This window comes from Trypanosoma brucei, assembly GCF_000002445.2.
Source record: "Trypanosoma brucei brucei TREU927 chromosome 11 chr11_scaffold01 genomic scaffold, whole genome shotgun sequence".
Taxonomy (NCBI): Eukaryota; Euglenozoa; class Kinetoplastea; order Trypanosomatida; family Trypanosomatidae; genus Trypanosoma; species Trypanosoma brucei.
Genome location: NT_165288.1, coordinates 320,960 through 334,865, shown reverse-complemented (window position 1 = coordinate 334,865; position 13,906 = coordinate 320,960). Strand labels below are relative to the sequence as shown.

Here is a 13,906-nt window from a genome sequence, read left to right as displayed (position 1 = left end):
TGATCACAAGTGAGTAATACCCACAGCAGATGACAAGCGTTTCGGCGAAACGGATGAACTGCAGCACCGGTCGGTTGGAAATATCTTTAGTCCACCCCACGCCACGTGGCGGTCGTTTTTTTTTTTCAAAGATTCCAACAACTTCTATGAATATATATCTCGCGAATTAATGTACATTTATTCACGTCATCGACGCAAGAATCAAATATGGAAAACAAATGGCATAGCGGAGGTTATACGAGTAGCACAGAATAACATTAAAAAAAAAAATAACACACACACACACACAAAGAGGGGTCGTGAATTAATTACTATATAGCAACGGTAAATTTCCTTTTGTTTTGTACTGTAGACTCCCTCACTAGCGTGCATACCTGCAGTTTTCCGGGTGAACGTCGGGCACCACAGCACACGGCAAGGTAACGGAATGAGTAAAAAATAATGAGAACGTGGAACACGGCGTGCTGCGACCGCCTTAGCGACAGTCAGCCGCTACAACACTAACCAAGAATCGTCCTCTGTAAATAATGGCATGTCAATCTCCAATATTGCAGTTTCGCCGCAAATCACGCAATCCATCTGGGCCAAATCACGTGTCGAGTTAATGCCGTCCAAGAAGTTTTTTGGAAGTCCTTCGTCCACAACAAAAGCCTCCAACCCCCCAATGCTCTCTAATTTTGCCACCGCGCAAGACTCGTGTACTGCATGGCAACAGCGGGGGTAAATGAAGAACGGGGCATCCCCCTGAAGCAAAGTTGAGCGGCAAATTATACATCGCTGATTCGCTGTTACGTAACCAAAGCTGTTGCGAGGCTGTTCAATCTCCCGTTTCAGTTCCTCGGACATGCGACCCGCCTCCAACTGCTTCTCCCGAAGCTGCTTAGTCAACGATGCATAAACCTCAAGACTCTTGCATATAGCCCCTTTGAAGTTTTCCATGACGCTAACGTCGTTCATTTCCTCGAGAATATCCTCCAGTTTCAAAACTCCACAGGAGTCAGCTAAAATACGGAGTGCTGCACGGTTGTCATTCTTCTGAATAACATGTTGAGCCACAATGAGCCATAAGGCCTTGCGCCGAGGTAACGGCATATCATCCGGAAGCGATAGAAGTAATTCCTGCGCTACGCTCAACCTCGACCATGCATCCCTTTCCTCACCTTCATTACATCCCAAATCCGCTCCGCTTACGAGAGATGTCGCAGCACATTCGTTCACACCACTACCGACGATGGCACTGCTGGCGCCACCTGGCGTCTCGTCCTGTGTCAACTCCGCACAATCCAATGCTGCTCGCAATGCATCCTCATAAAGGTGAAGTTGGCTGTACAATCTCACGCACTGCCGATATCTGCGCGACTCGAGGCACTGCCGCAGGGCAAATCTTATATCATAGTAAAGCGAAGACTGGAGAAATTCATCTAGGCGCTTCGTGTCGTGTTTGACCACAAGGCTTAGGTAGTAATTGTGGACGGCAGGAGAATCACAACCCAATTTCGTGATGCAATTGTCGAGAAATAAAACAACTTGATGCTCCTGATTGTCAGGATCCTCGTTCATGTGCGGTTCATATTGGGTGAAAACTGGGATGAGTTTTTCAGCATTCAAAAGCAAATAGGGCATGTCATAGGCATCTCGGCTAACCGCACGCAGCATCGCTTTGGTAAACTGTATAGGACACTTCTTCATGAGGATGGGGGCAAGACTGTACCAGGTACTCCGCATATCGATCCGCCGCGCATGAGCCCCAAGCACATTTGCTGCCTCTACATAGTTGGCGCGCGATACATGGTAAGTGATAACGTAGCGCATCTTGTTCATCCTTTCAGCGAACCTCAGTACTAATTCTGGTCGAGACTGCTCTTCCAACAGCTGTGCGATGAGATTAACGTAACCAACACAACTAAACATGGGCAATCGCTCTTCCAACGTCTCTTCAATGAAAGCTGTCAACCCCGATGTTAAAGTCTCTGCTACCGCAGTTGCGGAAGGTGCATCAGTTATGTTTTCACTACGTGCAATGGTGTCCAACCGCAACACTACAATGAGCGCCAACAAACACGCCAACTGCATTTGCACACCTTTCCCCTCAGTGACACGCCTGACCAAGTTCTTGTACCGTTTCTCTACGTACAGTTGCAACACCTTACTGTTCCGAAAGGACATAAGGAGGTGGTAAACGTCCTCGAAGAAGTCACATTCCGCAAGAACATCCATCGCCCGACGAATAGCACCTATTTGAAGGAGAAACCTTCCACGAAGAAATTGAACCTTATTTCTCATTGTCTTATCGTATTTGCATAGTTGATACGCGGCCCTGAAGTAGCGGTTTCGCAGATGAGAGCTCTCCCTTGTGTTGACCGCTCGGTCAAGGAAGAGTTCCGACTGCTGTCGGTGCTCCTGTTCTACCTGAAGCTCCCAGAAAGTGTTCGCATCAAAGACGTACACCTTCCGTGCTGCAGTGTCTCGAACGATTCCGCGTAGGGGTGACTCCCGCTTTGAATAACGAAATGGATCGAACCGAATACGCTCCTCAATTTCACAAAGGTATGGCCAATCCCCCTGCAGTGTGGAGGAGGCTCCCCGCCACGAAAGACCGGCTGGGTGGTTGAGCACAATGAACCTATCCCTATACAGTAACAACATATGGAAAGCAGTTAGTCCAACGTCCACCAACGTTGCACCAACCGGCAATTGTGACTCGCCTCTGAAGGAGTGATCAGGCACCGCCGCCGTAATCGCGGCACTTTCGTTGGAACTACTTTTGGGTACCACTACGTGCTCCAAGTCAAGAAGCTGTTCATTCACAACAGAACCTCCGTCGGTTAATTCAACAAGAGCTGCTTCACCACTATTAGCAGAACTTCCATCTGAACGGCTATTTAGCAAACCATGTACCACACCAGCTACACTTGCCCATGCATACGATTGTGCCGGCATCCCAATACCTGGACGGTACAACACGACAGCACCCGACGCTGAAGCATTCCCCGCAGTAGACACCCTACGAATATTCCACATACCTGTTGAAGCAGTGATACTATCAAAGAAATCTGCTGGAGAATCCATGAGCCCCTCCACTCGATAGAGAACTGTAGGAGTTGACACGAACAAAACCCATAAGGAGTTTATATGTTCGACCTCAACAGACCCAACTTGTTGTTGGGGGTTGGCGTCGGGAAGTTGCAGAGAACGGAAGCACGTTAACTTCACACTACCCCCGTCTCCATGTACCTCCACTTTCACTAAAAACACAAGACCACCCAACTTTGTGCCCACAAGGCAGTAAACGGTTCCTGATCCCAACTGCCAACCACTGCCACTGCCGCTTACTCCTTCTGCCCCACTGATAGAAGTGCGTGGACTTCCAATAAACCCAGCATCAGATGAAAGCCAACAAACACACGAAGCCACATTATTTCGCGCAGCCTCATTCCCACTGGCACCACGATTGTGGAGAGTGAAATGCCCTGTTGATTTACGATTCCGTACAGAAAAGTAACACAACTCCCCATCGGTGGTGGAGACAAGAGTGTGGTTGCCGTCTGGGCTCATAAACACGCGGTAAGGGTTACGCACAGAGGTCACTAGTGGTGGACCATCTTGCATTGTGTCACGTAACACCAGTCGTCCGGATGCGCCAAGCATGGCAATGACATCACTTTGACAGTCCGCTGATATGATCTGCTGCTGAAGTTCATTCACAATAGGTGCAAGTTCAAACCGCGGTGATGGTCCCTTCGTGGGAACCGCGGCTAAGTTCCCCTGTGATCCCAATCGGAAAGAAGGTAGAGAATCGTCACTAAGCGCCTTCATACTACCGCCTTTTTTTTTTTGATTTCCTTTTTTGAAACTCGGAACGGCTAAGACGGTGATTCTCCGGTTTTTTTGTGTCCTGGTGTCGGTCAACAACTTGTAGCAAAAAAAAAAACAACAGTTCTTGAAGCAAACCCTTTTGTACCTCCCTTTTTCGAGCTTGCTTCTTCCGCTTGCAGGTTCGCGATGCAGGAAGCGGTTGAGTATCTCAAACCGTAGCGTATATAACTGGAATGAAATGCGAGTAGCGGAAACGACCGAGGGGGAAAGAAGAAGAAGGGGATGTAAAATTACGTTAACCGGCTAACAGAGAATTTCATAGCACCATCAACATATCGTGCACTGGGGGTGGAGGAAGAAGAAACCAGCAACCACAAGCGATGGCTTCTACAATGACATTTCTCCCCCCACACTCCCCCCAAAAATAATAATAACAATAAAATGGACAAATAAAAGATATATACATATATGTATATTGAATAAAAAAAACTGATTTCTTTTCTAGAATGAGACACATCCGGTGCACGACAGTAGAGTGCCAAACAACAACAACCGCCACAACAACACCACCAATAGAAAACACTCAGTCAAACAAATCAAACAAATCAAACAAAAAAAGAAAAAAAAAAGAAAAAAGAAAGCGAGGGTAAGGTAAAGGTACCGAAGGAGAGTAGATGTGAGAGGAGCACAATAGAAGAGGCTAAGAGTTTTTTTTTAAATAAGAGTATATATATATATATATATATATATGTATATAATTCTTATATTAAACATGAAGGTGCTGCCTCATGTTTCACCCCCTCCTAATTATCATCCCTCAATATACAAGTACCCCTCAGTTTCCTTTTTTTTTCTTCTTCACGTGCATGGCAATCTTGGTAGTGACAGAACTGCTATAAATATACATGTAGCCTCTCTGAATTACCTCAAGAGCTGACACGTGTTTTTTCTCTCTTTCGTTTTTCCTTTAAAGATTTCTTTGTGCACGAGTGCTTTACGTATTCGCTTGTTCCCTCAATAGCTTCAACTACATGAGACGGAACGAAGAAAAGACGTCACAAGCACACACAAAGAAAATATGACCGAACACGACACGGCACGAATCAAAAAAAAAAAAAAATGACTTCGCACACGCAACGACAACAGCGACTGTTGGTGAGAAAATTGCAAAAAACGAAACAAAACAGTCTCATGTGAAAACGGCGAGTAAAACAACTATTTGCGGAAGCAGCAGCACCGTAAGAAGATCAACAATAAGTTTCTCGCCATTTCCAACCATAAACTTGTCTCTAACCGTTCTACACAGCGTCTGCAGTAAAAAGAAAGTTTGAAATGGTTTAACTCTCTGAAACATGCCAATAACACTGGCGGTGACATATGCTCAAATGACGAGAAGGAGAGCGTGATCCGAAAGAGAAGCGAATAGGGGGGCGGTGACTGTAGGAAGAAAGGCGACAACCACAAACACACACAAAAAAACAAAAAGGATGATAAAAATAGCGAGCAAATTCACAAGCCTAAAAAGTTGAAGGAGTGAGAAATTGACATCGTACAAGTAGAGAGTGCAGCAGAAGAGAGGATGGAATCGCTTAAAGGAAAAGATTAACATCTAACATCCTCTTTCCTTCTCACGTGTCTTTCATTCATTATTTCTGCTCTAACCGGTTGCGGGCCGACGATATCCCGCTCCTCCTTCGCTTCCCTTCATTGTATCGTGCCGCTTAACCACAGCACTAGCCGTTGGTCAGTGCATACTCTCCTTTTACCTCTCCAACAGTAGAAAAAGTGAATAAATACATGTAAATACACATATTTTATTTATGCATATGCTTATATATATATATATATATATATATATATTTATTTATTTATTTATTTATATCTCAGCTATTCAACTGTATGGCAACTACTTGGCGAATGAGATCGTCTACCAACACACGCGCCCGCTGCTTCTTTTCAAGTTCCACCGCGACCTGATCCATGAGCCACGGGAAGAAGTCAAACTCCACCTCGTGTAATACGCGATCACGAAACCAGCCCTCATCCTGAAGCCTTGCAAAGACACGGTTTTCGAGGTTCATTAAATACATCTTGGCAAACTGACGGGCCTGGAGCTTCTCACGTGTAGCCTTCTCGCGCTTGATGCGCTCGATTTCCTGCTTTTTCCGCCGCTCCTTCTCCTCAAAGAGGCGTTTCTCACGAGCTTCAAGTCGCTGTGCCTCCAGTAACTCCTCCTTGCGTCGTTGCTCAAACTCCAGTTGCTGCTGCCGCAGAAGTTCCAGTTCTTCCTCCTGCAATACCTCCAACATCGCTTGTTCAAGTGTCTTTCCAACCATAACATCGAGAATCGGGTCAACGGCGTCGTCGAAGTGAAACAAATCTCCTTCATTAATTTGCGACTCCGCATCACGACCAGACTTTACAGGAACATACGGTGGTGTCGCAGGGCGGTCGAGAAGGGGATCAGTTTGTGTTTCCTGCTGAACCACTTCCACCTCATCCTTCAGTTCCTCGAGGAATTCCTCCGTTTGTACTTCTATGTGCTGCCGTCCAACAACGGGGGGCGGAGTCGCAAGTTTCCGTTGGGCTGCGTCAAGTTCTTTACGACGCTTTATAGAAGTGGCCCGCTGCTGAAGTTCCTTGCGACGTCTGTTTGCCTCGCGAACCACTCGCTCTTCCTCGTCTCGCGCATATGTTGACATGGGCACGGCGGCGTACGTATTCCCGCGATACACACGACGGTCATGCATAATATTGGCATATTGCTTACGGCCTACACTGCTGTGAGGATCCCTGTATTGTGCGTGTAAGAACCCCTGTGGTGGGTGCTGAAAGGTGTAGGCCATAGTGCCATCCACTGCTGCTTGGTTTTGCCCTTGCATGATTCAAAACACTTTCTACCACCAATATCTTGATTGTTTATTTTGACTCTTCTTTCGCCCTCTTCTTTTCCTCTTTTTTTTTTTCTCTGGAGGAAAGGGTTGTTAATTTCTCTTTTTTTTTTCTTTTTAGATTTATCTCGGCGGTACAGTGATGATATTTTCTGCTCACAATAACCCTCTTTATTCAACTTAAACCTCTTCCTTGTTCTCTTAGCTGTCTAATGTCCTGTGCGTTTTAATGGCTCGACACACTTGGTCACACAAGTACCAGTAAATTTGTTTTAAACACAGAGAGCCCGGTGTTGTCAGGACCACACAAAAAATAAACGTATGAAACCGCGTTATCCTTCTTCTTGCTTATTCCTCTCTTATTTAACTACTGCAATCTCTCTGCTTGGCCTTCGTACTGATTCGGCTTCTTTCTCTGGTCTTTCTAATCTTTCCTATTGTCCTACACCTTCCCTTTTGTTGATTGTTTTTTTTTGTTCAGCACGTTTTGGTTCCCCAACGAGAAGGAAGAAAAAACAGCAAGGGAAAAGAAGAGGGAACAATAAAATATTTAACTCTAATGTTAACATGAAGAGTAATAATATTTTTTTAAAAAAAGCACCTTGAAGGAATTGGATTTGGAGTAAAACAATTCGCACTTGTTCAATAACAACAAAAAGTATAAATAATCTTGATATCATTGGTTCACTAACAATGAAAATGGAAAAAATAGAATGAAAGAGGGGGAAAAAAAAACGGTCGGCGACAGGGAAATAGACCCGAAAAAAAATAGTGTGTAAGGGAATACCAAATAAATACTCAAAATAAAAACATTAGATGATGTTTTACTCCCTCTTTGGACTATGGCAGCGTGCTGATATGCTTAAAATCCGCATCAATTGCCGTTGCATCAACAAAACGTGCATCTGTTCCTGTGGAATTAAAAAAAACAGGGCAGATAAAGTTTCTTTTTTTTTAAAAAAAAGGAGGAGAAAAAATAGGAAAATCAAAATAAGAAAGCACACATACAAAAAAAAAAGAGGTCCGTATTTTTGAAACAAAGCACTAAATAATAATAATAATAATTCCGTTTATTTGCGATTATTGTCTCTACTTCAAAATGAAAACGAAACAATTCCCTTCACCACCCTTCCTGTCATTTCCTTCAAATGCCCAATGCCGAATTATCCTTCTCTCTCTTCCCCCTTCAGAAAGATACGAAAATAATAAACACAAGCGCATGTAAAAGGAATGACGAAATAAATGAGAGGCTGTCAGTTATTGCAGCGTCATTCCTCATTTCTTTTTGTCTTTTTTTTTCTTCCTTCCTTTTCTTTTTTTTAAAAAAAAGTATTTTATGTCCCATCAGACCCGTTACAGTTGCCGAACCACCTTTAGGAAGAATTAAATTATGCAAACTAGCAGTAAAAATTGTCTTTTCAAAAAAATTCTTGAAAGCGCCGGACGAGTGATAAATATGTGAACAAATTCATTTTAATTGTCCGTTGTTGATGTTACAGTGACACGATACAAAATGATCGATACAACGGAATAAATGCGTCGCATAAAAGTGTGAACGCAAAGCACACACAAAAAAGCTAAAAATCATAGGGCGCAAACTACAATCATCTGGCCAACGAAGCGTGCGGTGATAAAGGTTAAATAAATACAAACATGTAAGGGCAAGATATTACACTCAAGAAAAAAAAAAGAGAGGAACACGTGTAAAAAAATGAGTAAGTATACGGAAAAGTGGACACTTGCTAAGAGTAAAGGAGGTAAAATGGCAGAGAATATAACGAATATAGCAAAAAAGCGAGTATAACAAATAGAATGAAGGTATATACCTCATACACACGCAAGTCAGCAAACTGCTACCATTTTAACACACTACAAATAAAAAAGGGGGGAAAGTGCGTTTGCGAAGAATAGTGGTAGAATATTACTATACTTGTCGCCGTTGGGTGCATCAATACAAAGAATGAAAACATTAATCGCGCATTTGCGCTACGATAATACGATGTCGACCGCGTGACAAGGCCGTCGAAAGAAAGGAAAAAAAGCACTTATACTTTGAGGATCCCACACAAAATGACGAAAGAGACGACAGAACAAAAAAAAAACGATCACAAAAACAAAAAAAACGATAACGATGGTTTCACTTGCCTGGAGGCTGGAAAAAAAAATCATTTTATGCCCATTACAAAAGGAGAGTCTGTCGTTGACTGTCCACCGGAAATATACGGCAAATGAAACGAACCTGCAGTTTTGGGACCGTCTCTTGGTGTTAAACTAACTGGTGTCATGATTTCCGCTGACTGACTTCGGATAGAGGTTCTTGGTGTTGCACGCCTGGGAAAATTAGGGACCGTACCAAGGAGTCTCACTTTCGCTTTTTTCGACGTAAATATCGTTAGGTGGCAGGGACATCCTCTATGATTTCCTCGGCGATCCACGCCAAGAGCCATAATTACAGCAGAATACAAACCTTGCTGGGGAACTCGGAAGGAAACCGCAACCTCCCGCGCATTCCTAGGCTCCCCTGTGTTCATCAACAGGATTCCATTTTCATCATAAACTGCCATGTTAACACTGAAATCACCGAGTAAATCACTTTTACATACATCAATAACCTTTGGTCGTCTCTGACAAAGCAAAACATGAGCATCACATGCTCTGCTCACAACAAACTCAACCTTCACACCGTTCCGCAGTTCCGTTTTCAACGACATAGAAATAACAACAGGAGAGGCAAAGAGAGCCGCAGTTCGAAGAGGGGCAAGATTCACCTTTGCAAGACCGGGGTACACAGATATGTGAAACTTTCCATAGTTCTCACGACCCAACGTATATGGGACGAGATAGCACGTGGTACTCGGAGGCAACTCCATTTGAGCACACACCTCCCGTGCATCCAACATCATGCCCCTATGCAAAAAGCGGTGTGTCACACTTGTCAAGATCGGACTCACAGGCATACGCGTGTTTATCGCCTTTAGCAGTGCAAGCCCAGACTGGTGATAGTGATTTACATCGTCAGGGTCACGGTATGCTGGCGCATGATGCCGCAGCTCAGCAAGAATGGTAACGGGACGGGAGGTTTTGTTTTCCACAAGATAGATGGGGTTGTTCCGGAAAGTTGTGAACTTCGGGTTTCCTCCACAGCTTACCCCAGTCCACTCACCAGGCGCAGTCAGACGGTCGCCACAGTTTATGTGACAGCGCTGCATGCTCGAGAAGTTACGCAGAAACACAGGAACAGGTATGTAAAGTGCATCCTCCTCAGGATTATAATGGCAAAGTCTCTTCAAACCATCGGTCCAGTTATCATCATCGTTACACAGTGGGCCGTCGTATGTCGGGCTATCGTAGTAGCAGTTGTGTAATTTGATCACGATGTCAGAGACATCATTCGATTCATGCACAGTTTCGATTACACTAAGGAGAGCGTAACTGCATTGAGAGTGAAGGCCGTCCACACTTTCGTGGTTGCTTATGCATGTGATCACATCTCCAGCCGCGAGGTTCCTTTTAATCCCCTTCCAGAATTTCACAGATCGGAAGTCACCCGTATTCGCTGCATCTGCGAGTCGATCATCAAAAGGGATATGTAGCACTGGACGGCCCGTTAGATCACGGAGGGTTTCGTGTGGTGTGCACTGGTCGAGCTTTGCGTACCCACCAACAAACTTCGCATATGCCTTCTCCAGCAGCAGCGGGTACCAAGACCGGTGTGGCACGCGTGTAAACTTGGGCTCACACTTCGCATCCACTGGCACACGGTCATCAATGTCAACACGAACAGGGTTGCTGTTCGGATCAAAAAAGATGAAAGAATATGGACCATTAACGGGATGTGATGTTGTATCACATAATTGCCTTAGCATATCTGGACAGCGGCTCAAAGCGGCGATAAAAGGTGCCAGGTAACTTGCGTCGTTGGGCGCGGAGACAACCGAGCAACCGTTAGCTTTTGTGGGTTCAAAGGGTACGTATTTACCTTCAGGGTATAGTTCGCTAATGCGCACCCAATCGTCTGCGAGGTGCCTATTTCTGTCATGGAATTCTGCGTCTTGCCACCCGAGCTGTTGCAAAGCGAGTTGAAGCACATATTCGTTAGCCAAATGTTCCAAATGACCAATTTGGGCATCATTTGAATCAGAGCTATGCATCAGCATTCTTCTCATTTGTTCTAACTTCTGAAACTTGGGATCAGTATCTAGGGATAGCCGCTTAAGGGAAACTCCATTAGGCTCGGGGTTAAGATACGCGCGCTCCCTTCGTTTGTATTCCGCTGCCGTTCTAAATACGTACTGCCTATTTGCGTTCTCCTGATCACGAATCGCTTTTTCTTTCGACAGAGGATCCCTTTTCAATGTGCGTAGAAAATTTTCCATTTGGCCAAATTTCCCATCGCTGTCAAGACCCAAGTACTGGAATGGGATTCCCAATGGTGTGGCCGGAAGGTACATACGTTGACGGCGTAATTCCTCCTCCGCCATCTCGTTGACGCGCCTCACCATCTCCCTCTCCTCCTCGTTAGCGTCCACTTTATCCCGCAGTTTCTTCCTTCTCACTCGCTCGAGTTCTTGCATTTTCGGGTCATAATTCAGCATCAAACTGTTCAGTGGAATACCCAAAGGATTTTGATCCAAGAAACTCCGTTCTTCATCGAGCATCTTTTCAGTTACCTGTCTCGCACACTGCTTTAATTTCTCCCTTAGGTCAACCTCCATAAAGCTGTTTATTGGGTTGTCGACCTTGATTCTTCTCAGAGCTTCTTCAAGTTGAACAAACGGTTCGTGATCACTCAAAGGAATATCAGAAACTGCGACACCGAGAATTTCAGGATGAAGAAAAAGCCGACCATTGTGTAGTACCTCTTTAGCCAGTTCATGAGCGCGATCATTTATACGAATTTCCAGTTCCTTTATCATTGCATCATCTTCGGCAGTGTCTCCTCCCCTGCGCAGCTCCCTCCGCCTCTGTTCCAGGGAACAAAAATTGGTGTCTGCGTTAAGAGGCAAGTAACGCAGGGGAACAGTTTGTGGACAAGGATCCAGAAAGGAGCGCTCTCCTTCAAGGTAACGAGCAGCAATTTTGTCAATTCGCTTAATAATCACCCCCTCTATAGACTTCACTTGGGGAGAATCATTATCGTAGGTATTCAGAAGTTCCCGTCGTTTCCTCTCTAATTCACGGAGCTTCTTGTCGTTGTTGAGGGGTAGATAATCAAGTGGTATACCTAATGGCTTTTGGTTGAGATAGGCACGATTTTCCTTCAAAAGCCCCTTAGCCAACTCACGAATGCAGTCCTGCATACTTTTCTCGACATCTTTAAGATTACCCTCATCTCCCTTCCCCTCCCGCAGGAGCCCAAACCGCCTTTTCTCCAATTCAATAAATAGCTCGTTCGAGTCTAAAGACAATTCCTCAAGCGGAACACCCTCTGGCGCAGGATCTAGGAACTTACGGGACTCTGCAACGTACGCTACCGCCAACTCGTTGACCACAGCTCTCATTTTGTCCTGCAGTGATTTGATTTTCACAGTGTTTTCACACAACCCTGGCTCCTTGAGGAGCACTCGGCGCTCCCTCTCCAAATCCGTAAACACCTTATGCGTATCTAGAAGCAATTCCTCTAACAACAACCCATGTGGTTCTGGCTCTAAAAAAGCTCTCTCTCGCGCAACAAAAGCCTTCGCTACCTCAAGTGCACGTGCTGTCATTAAAACTTCAAGGTCTTTCACATCAGCATTTGCCTCATTTTTTAATTTTTTATATCGACTAATTTCCGCGTTCCGGAAGTCCATGTCACCTTCAAGACGAAGATCTTTAATGGGTATGCCGAATATCTCAGGGTCCAAGAAAGTCCTCATCTTCGCCAGCTCAATAAGGGCAAGATGGTGTACCCTGTCGTTCATTGCTTTTCGGAGTTGCAATATGGAAGCCGCTTCACACATGGATTGTTGCTTTAAAAGACTATGGAGTTCTGCTTCCATCTCAAGATAGGCGTTGTCGTAATCAAGTGGAACGTTATTGATAGATATTCCTTCCGGCTCTTGGTCAAGACTGCCACGTTCCTTTAAAATCAAACCATCAATTATATCAAATGCTATATTTTTCATATTATCTTCGGCCTCCACAATCTCACTCTCATCCCGCTTTTCACGAACGGCGCGCCGAAAACGTTTAACACTATTAATAAAACCATCGTTCCGAAACAAATCGGCATCACGTAGCGGTATACCACGATATACGAGAGGAAGAGATCGAAGTATCTCCTCAGTATACAATTTTGCTTTTTCCCGAACTATTTCAACAATACAAGCTTCACAAGAAATGCGTTCGTTATCAACCTCCGGGGTCCTACGAAGCTTGTACCACGAACAAATGTGACGCCGATAACCATCATCCTCGAAGAGGCACAGTTCCTCCAAAGGAACCCCAAAGTTCGACACATCCAACAAAAATTCGGGAAAATCAAGTAGACTCAGACGACACAGCTCCCGCACCCTATCATTCAAACGAGTTTCCAACACATTAATATAAGACACATAACCATCTCTGTCCAACAACAATTTTAGCCTTTCAGCTTCCAGTGACACGAACTCAGAGTCTGTGTCCAAAGATAGCAAGTCAAGTGGCACACCAAGTTGTTCAGGGTTAAGATACGATGCGCGATCGGTACGCAAATACTCTTCCGCGAGCTCATTCGCACGTGCGTTAAGTCTCCCGACAACGCCCTGAATGGCAGGGGTGTTTTGCTCCCCTTCTTTTTTCAGTCGTCGAAATTCAGCAACATCAGCAGCAAACTGAACGTCAGTATGAGGCGATAAAAGTGAGAGAGGAACACAATGCTGAAAAGAACTCAATTCCTTCAGGTCTTCCAGTAGTTGCTCTTGAGCCAGCTGGCGAGCACGCTCATTTAATTTCTCTTCCAAAGATAATATCATACTCGCATTCTTCGGGTTGTTCTCGCCTTTTAACATTGCACGCTCCGCCTCCAAAGCACAAAACTTTGCATCGACCTCCAGTGGAAGCTCTTCAATCGGTACTCCCTCAGGAGCCAAATGCAAGTAGTCACGATCGCTACGTAGTAAGTTCAGGGCAAGTTCACCAACAGTATTATTCATTTGCTCCACAAGGTCATCTATCTCCCTCTTATNACGAAGCGGGTCTCTTTTTAAGTTCCGTAGCTGTTCCGCCTCTTTATGAAT

The 13,906-nt window shown here is 44.8% G+C and overlaps 3 protein-coding genes across 3 annotated transcripts, besides 6 other annotated features; all 3 read right to left on the bottom strand.

The window, feature by feature from the left end:
- Positions 1 to 492: 492 nt before the first annotated feature.
- Tb11.47.0033 (hypothetical protein, conserved) lies at positions 493 to 3,816 on the bottom strand (the record flags this gene model as incomplete). The annotated part of the gene is made up of 1 exon (XM_823114.1): positions 493 to 3,816. One exon carries the CDS (start codon positions 3,814 to 3,816, stop codon positions 493 to 495), a length of 3,324 nt encoding a protein of 1,107 aa, XP_828207.1.
- A 607-nt stretch (positions 3,817 to 4,423) lies between these two features.
- Positions 4,424 to 4,456: a microsatellite.
- An 85-nt stretch (positions 4,457 to 4,541) lies between these two features.
- Positions 4,542 to 4,573: a microsatellite.
- Positions 4,574 to 5,605: 1,032 nt separating this feature from the next.
- Positions 5,606 to 5,698: a microsatellite.
- Position 5,699: 1 nt separating this feature from the next.
- Positions 5,700 to 6,698, bottom strand: Tb11.47.0034 (radial spoke protein 3, putative; the record flags this gene model as incomplete). The annotated part of the gene is made up of 1 exon (XM_823113.1): positions 5,700 to 6,698. The coding sequence occupies one exon, from the start codon at positions 6,696 to 6,698 to the stop codon at positions 5,700 to 5,702; it is 999 nt and encodes a 332-aa protein (XP_828206.1).
- Positions 6,699 to 7,282: 584 nt separating this feature from the next.
- Positions 7,283 to 7,304: a sequence feature (AT_rich).
- A 448-nt stretch (positions 7,305 to 7,752) lies between these two features.
- Positions 7,753 to 7,773: a sequence feature (AT_rich).
- Positions 7,774 to 7,985: 212 nt separating this feature from the next.
- Positions 7,986 to 8,028: a sequence feature (A-rich).
- An 844-nt stretch (positions 8,029 to 8,872) lies between these two features.
- Tb11.v4.0001 (hypothetical protein) lies at positions 8,873 to 13,822 on the bottom strand (the record flags this gene model as incomplete). Its single annotated transcript, XM_823112.1, has 1 exon — positions 8,873 to 13,822. One exon carries the CDS (start codon positions 13,820 to 13,822, stop codon positions 8,873 to 8,875), a length of 4,950 nt encoding a protein of 1,649 aa, XP_828205.1.
- Positions 13,823 to 13,906: the final 84 nt, after the last annotated feature.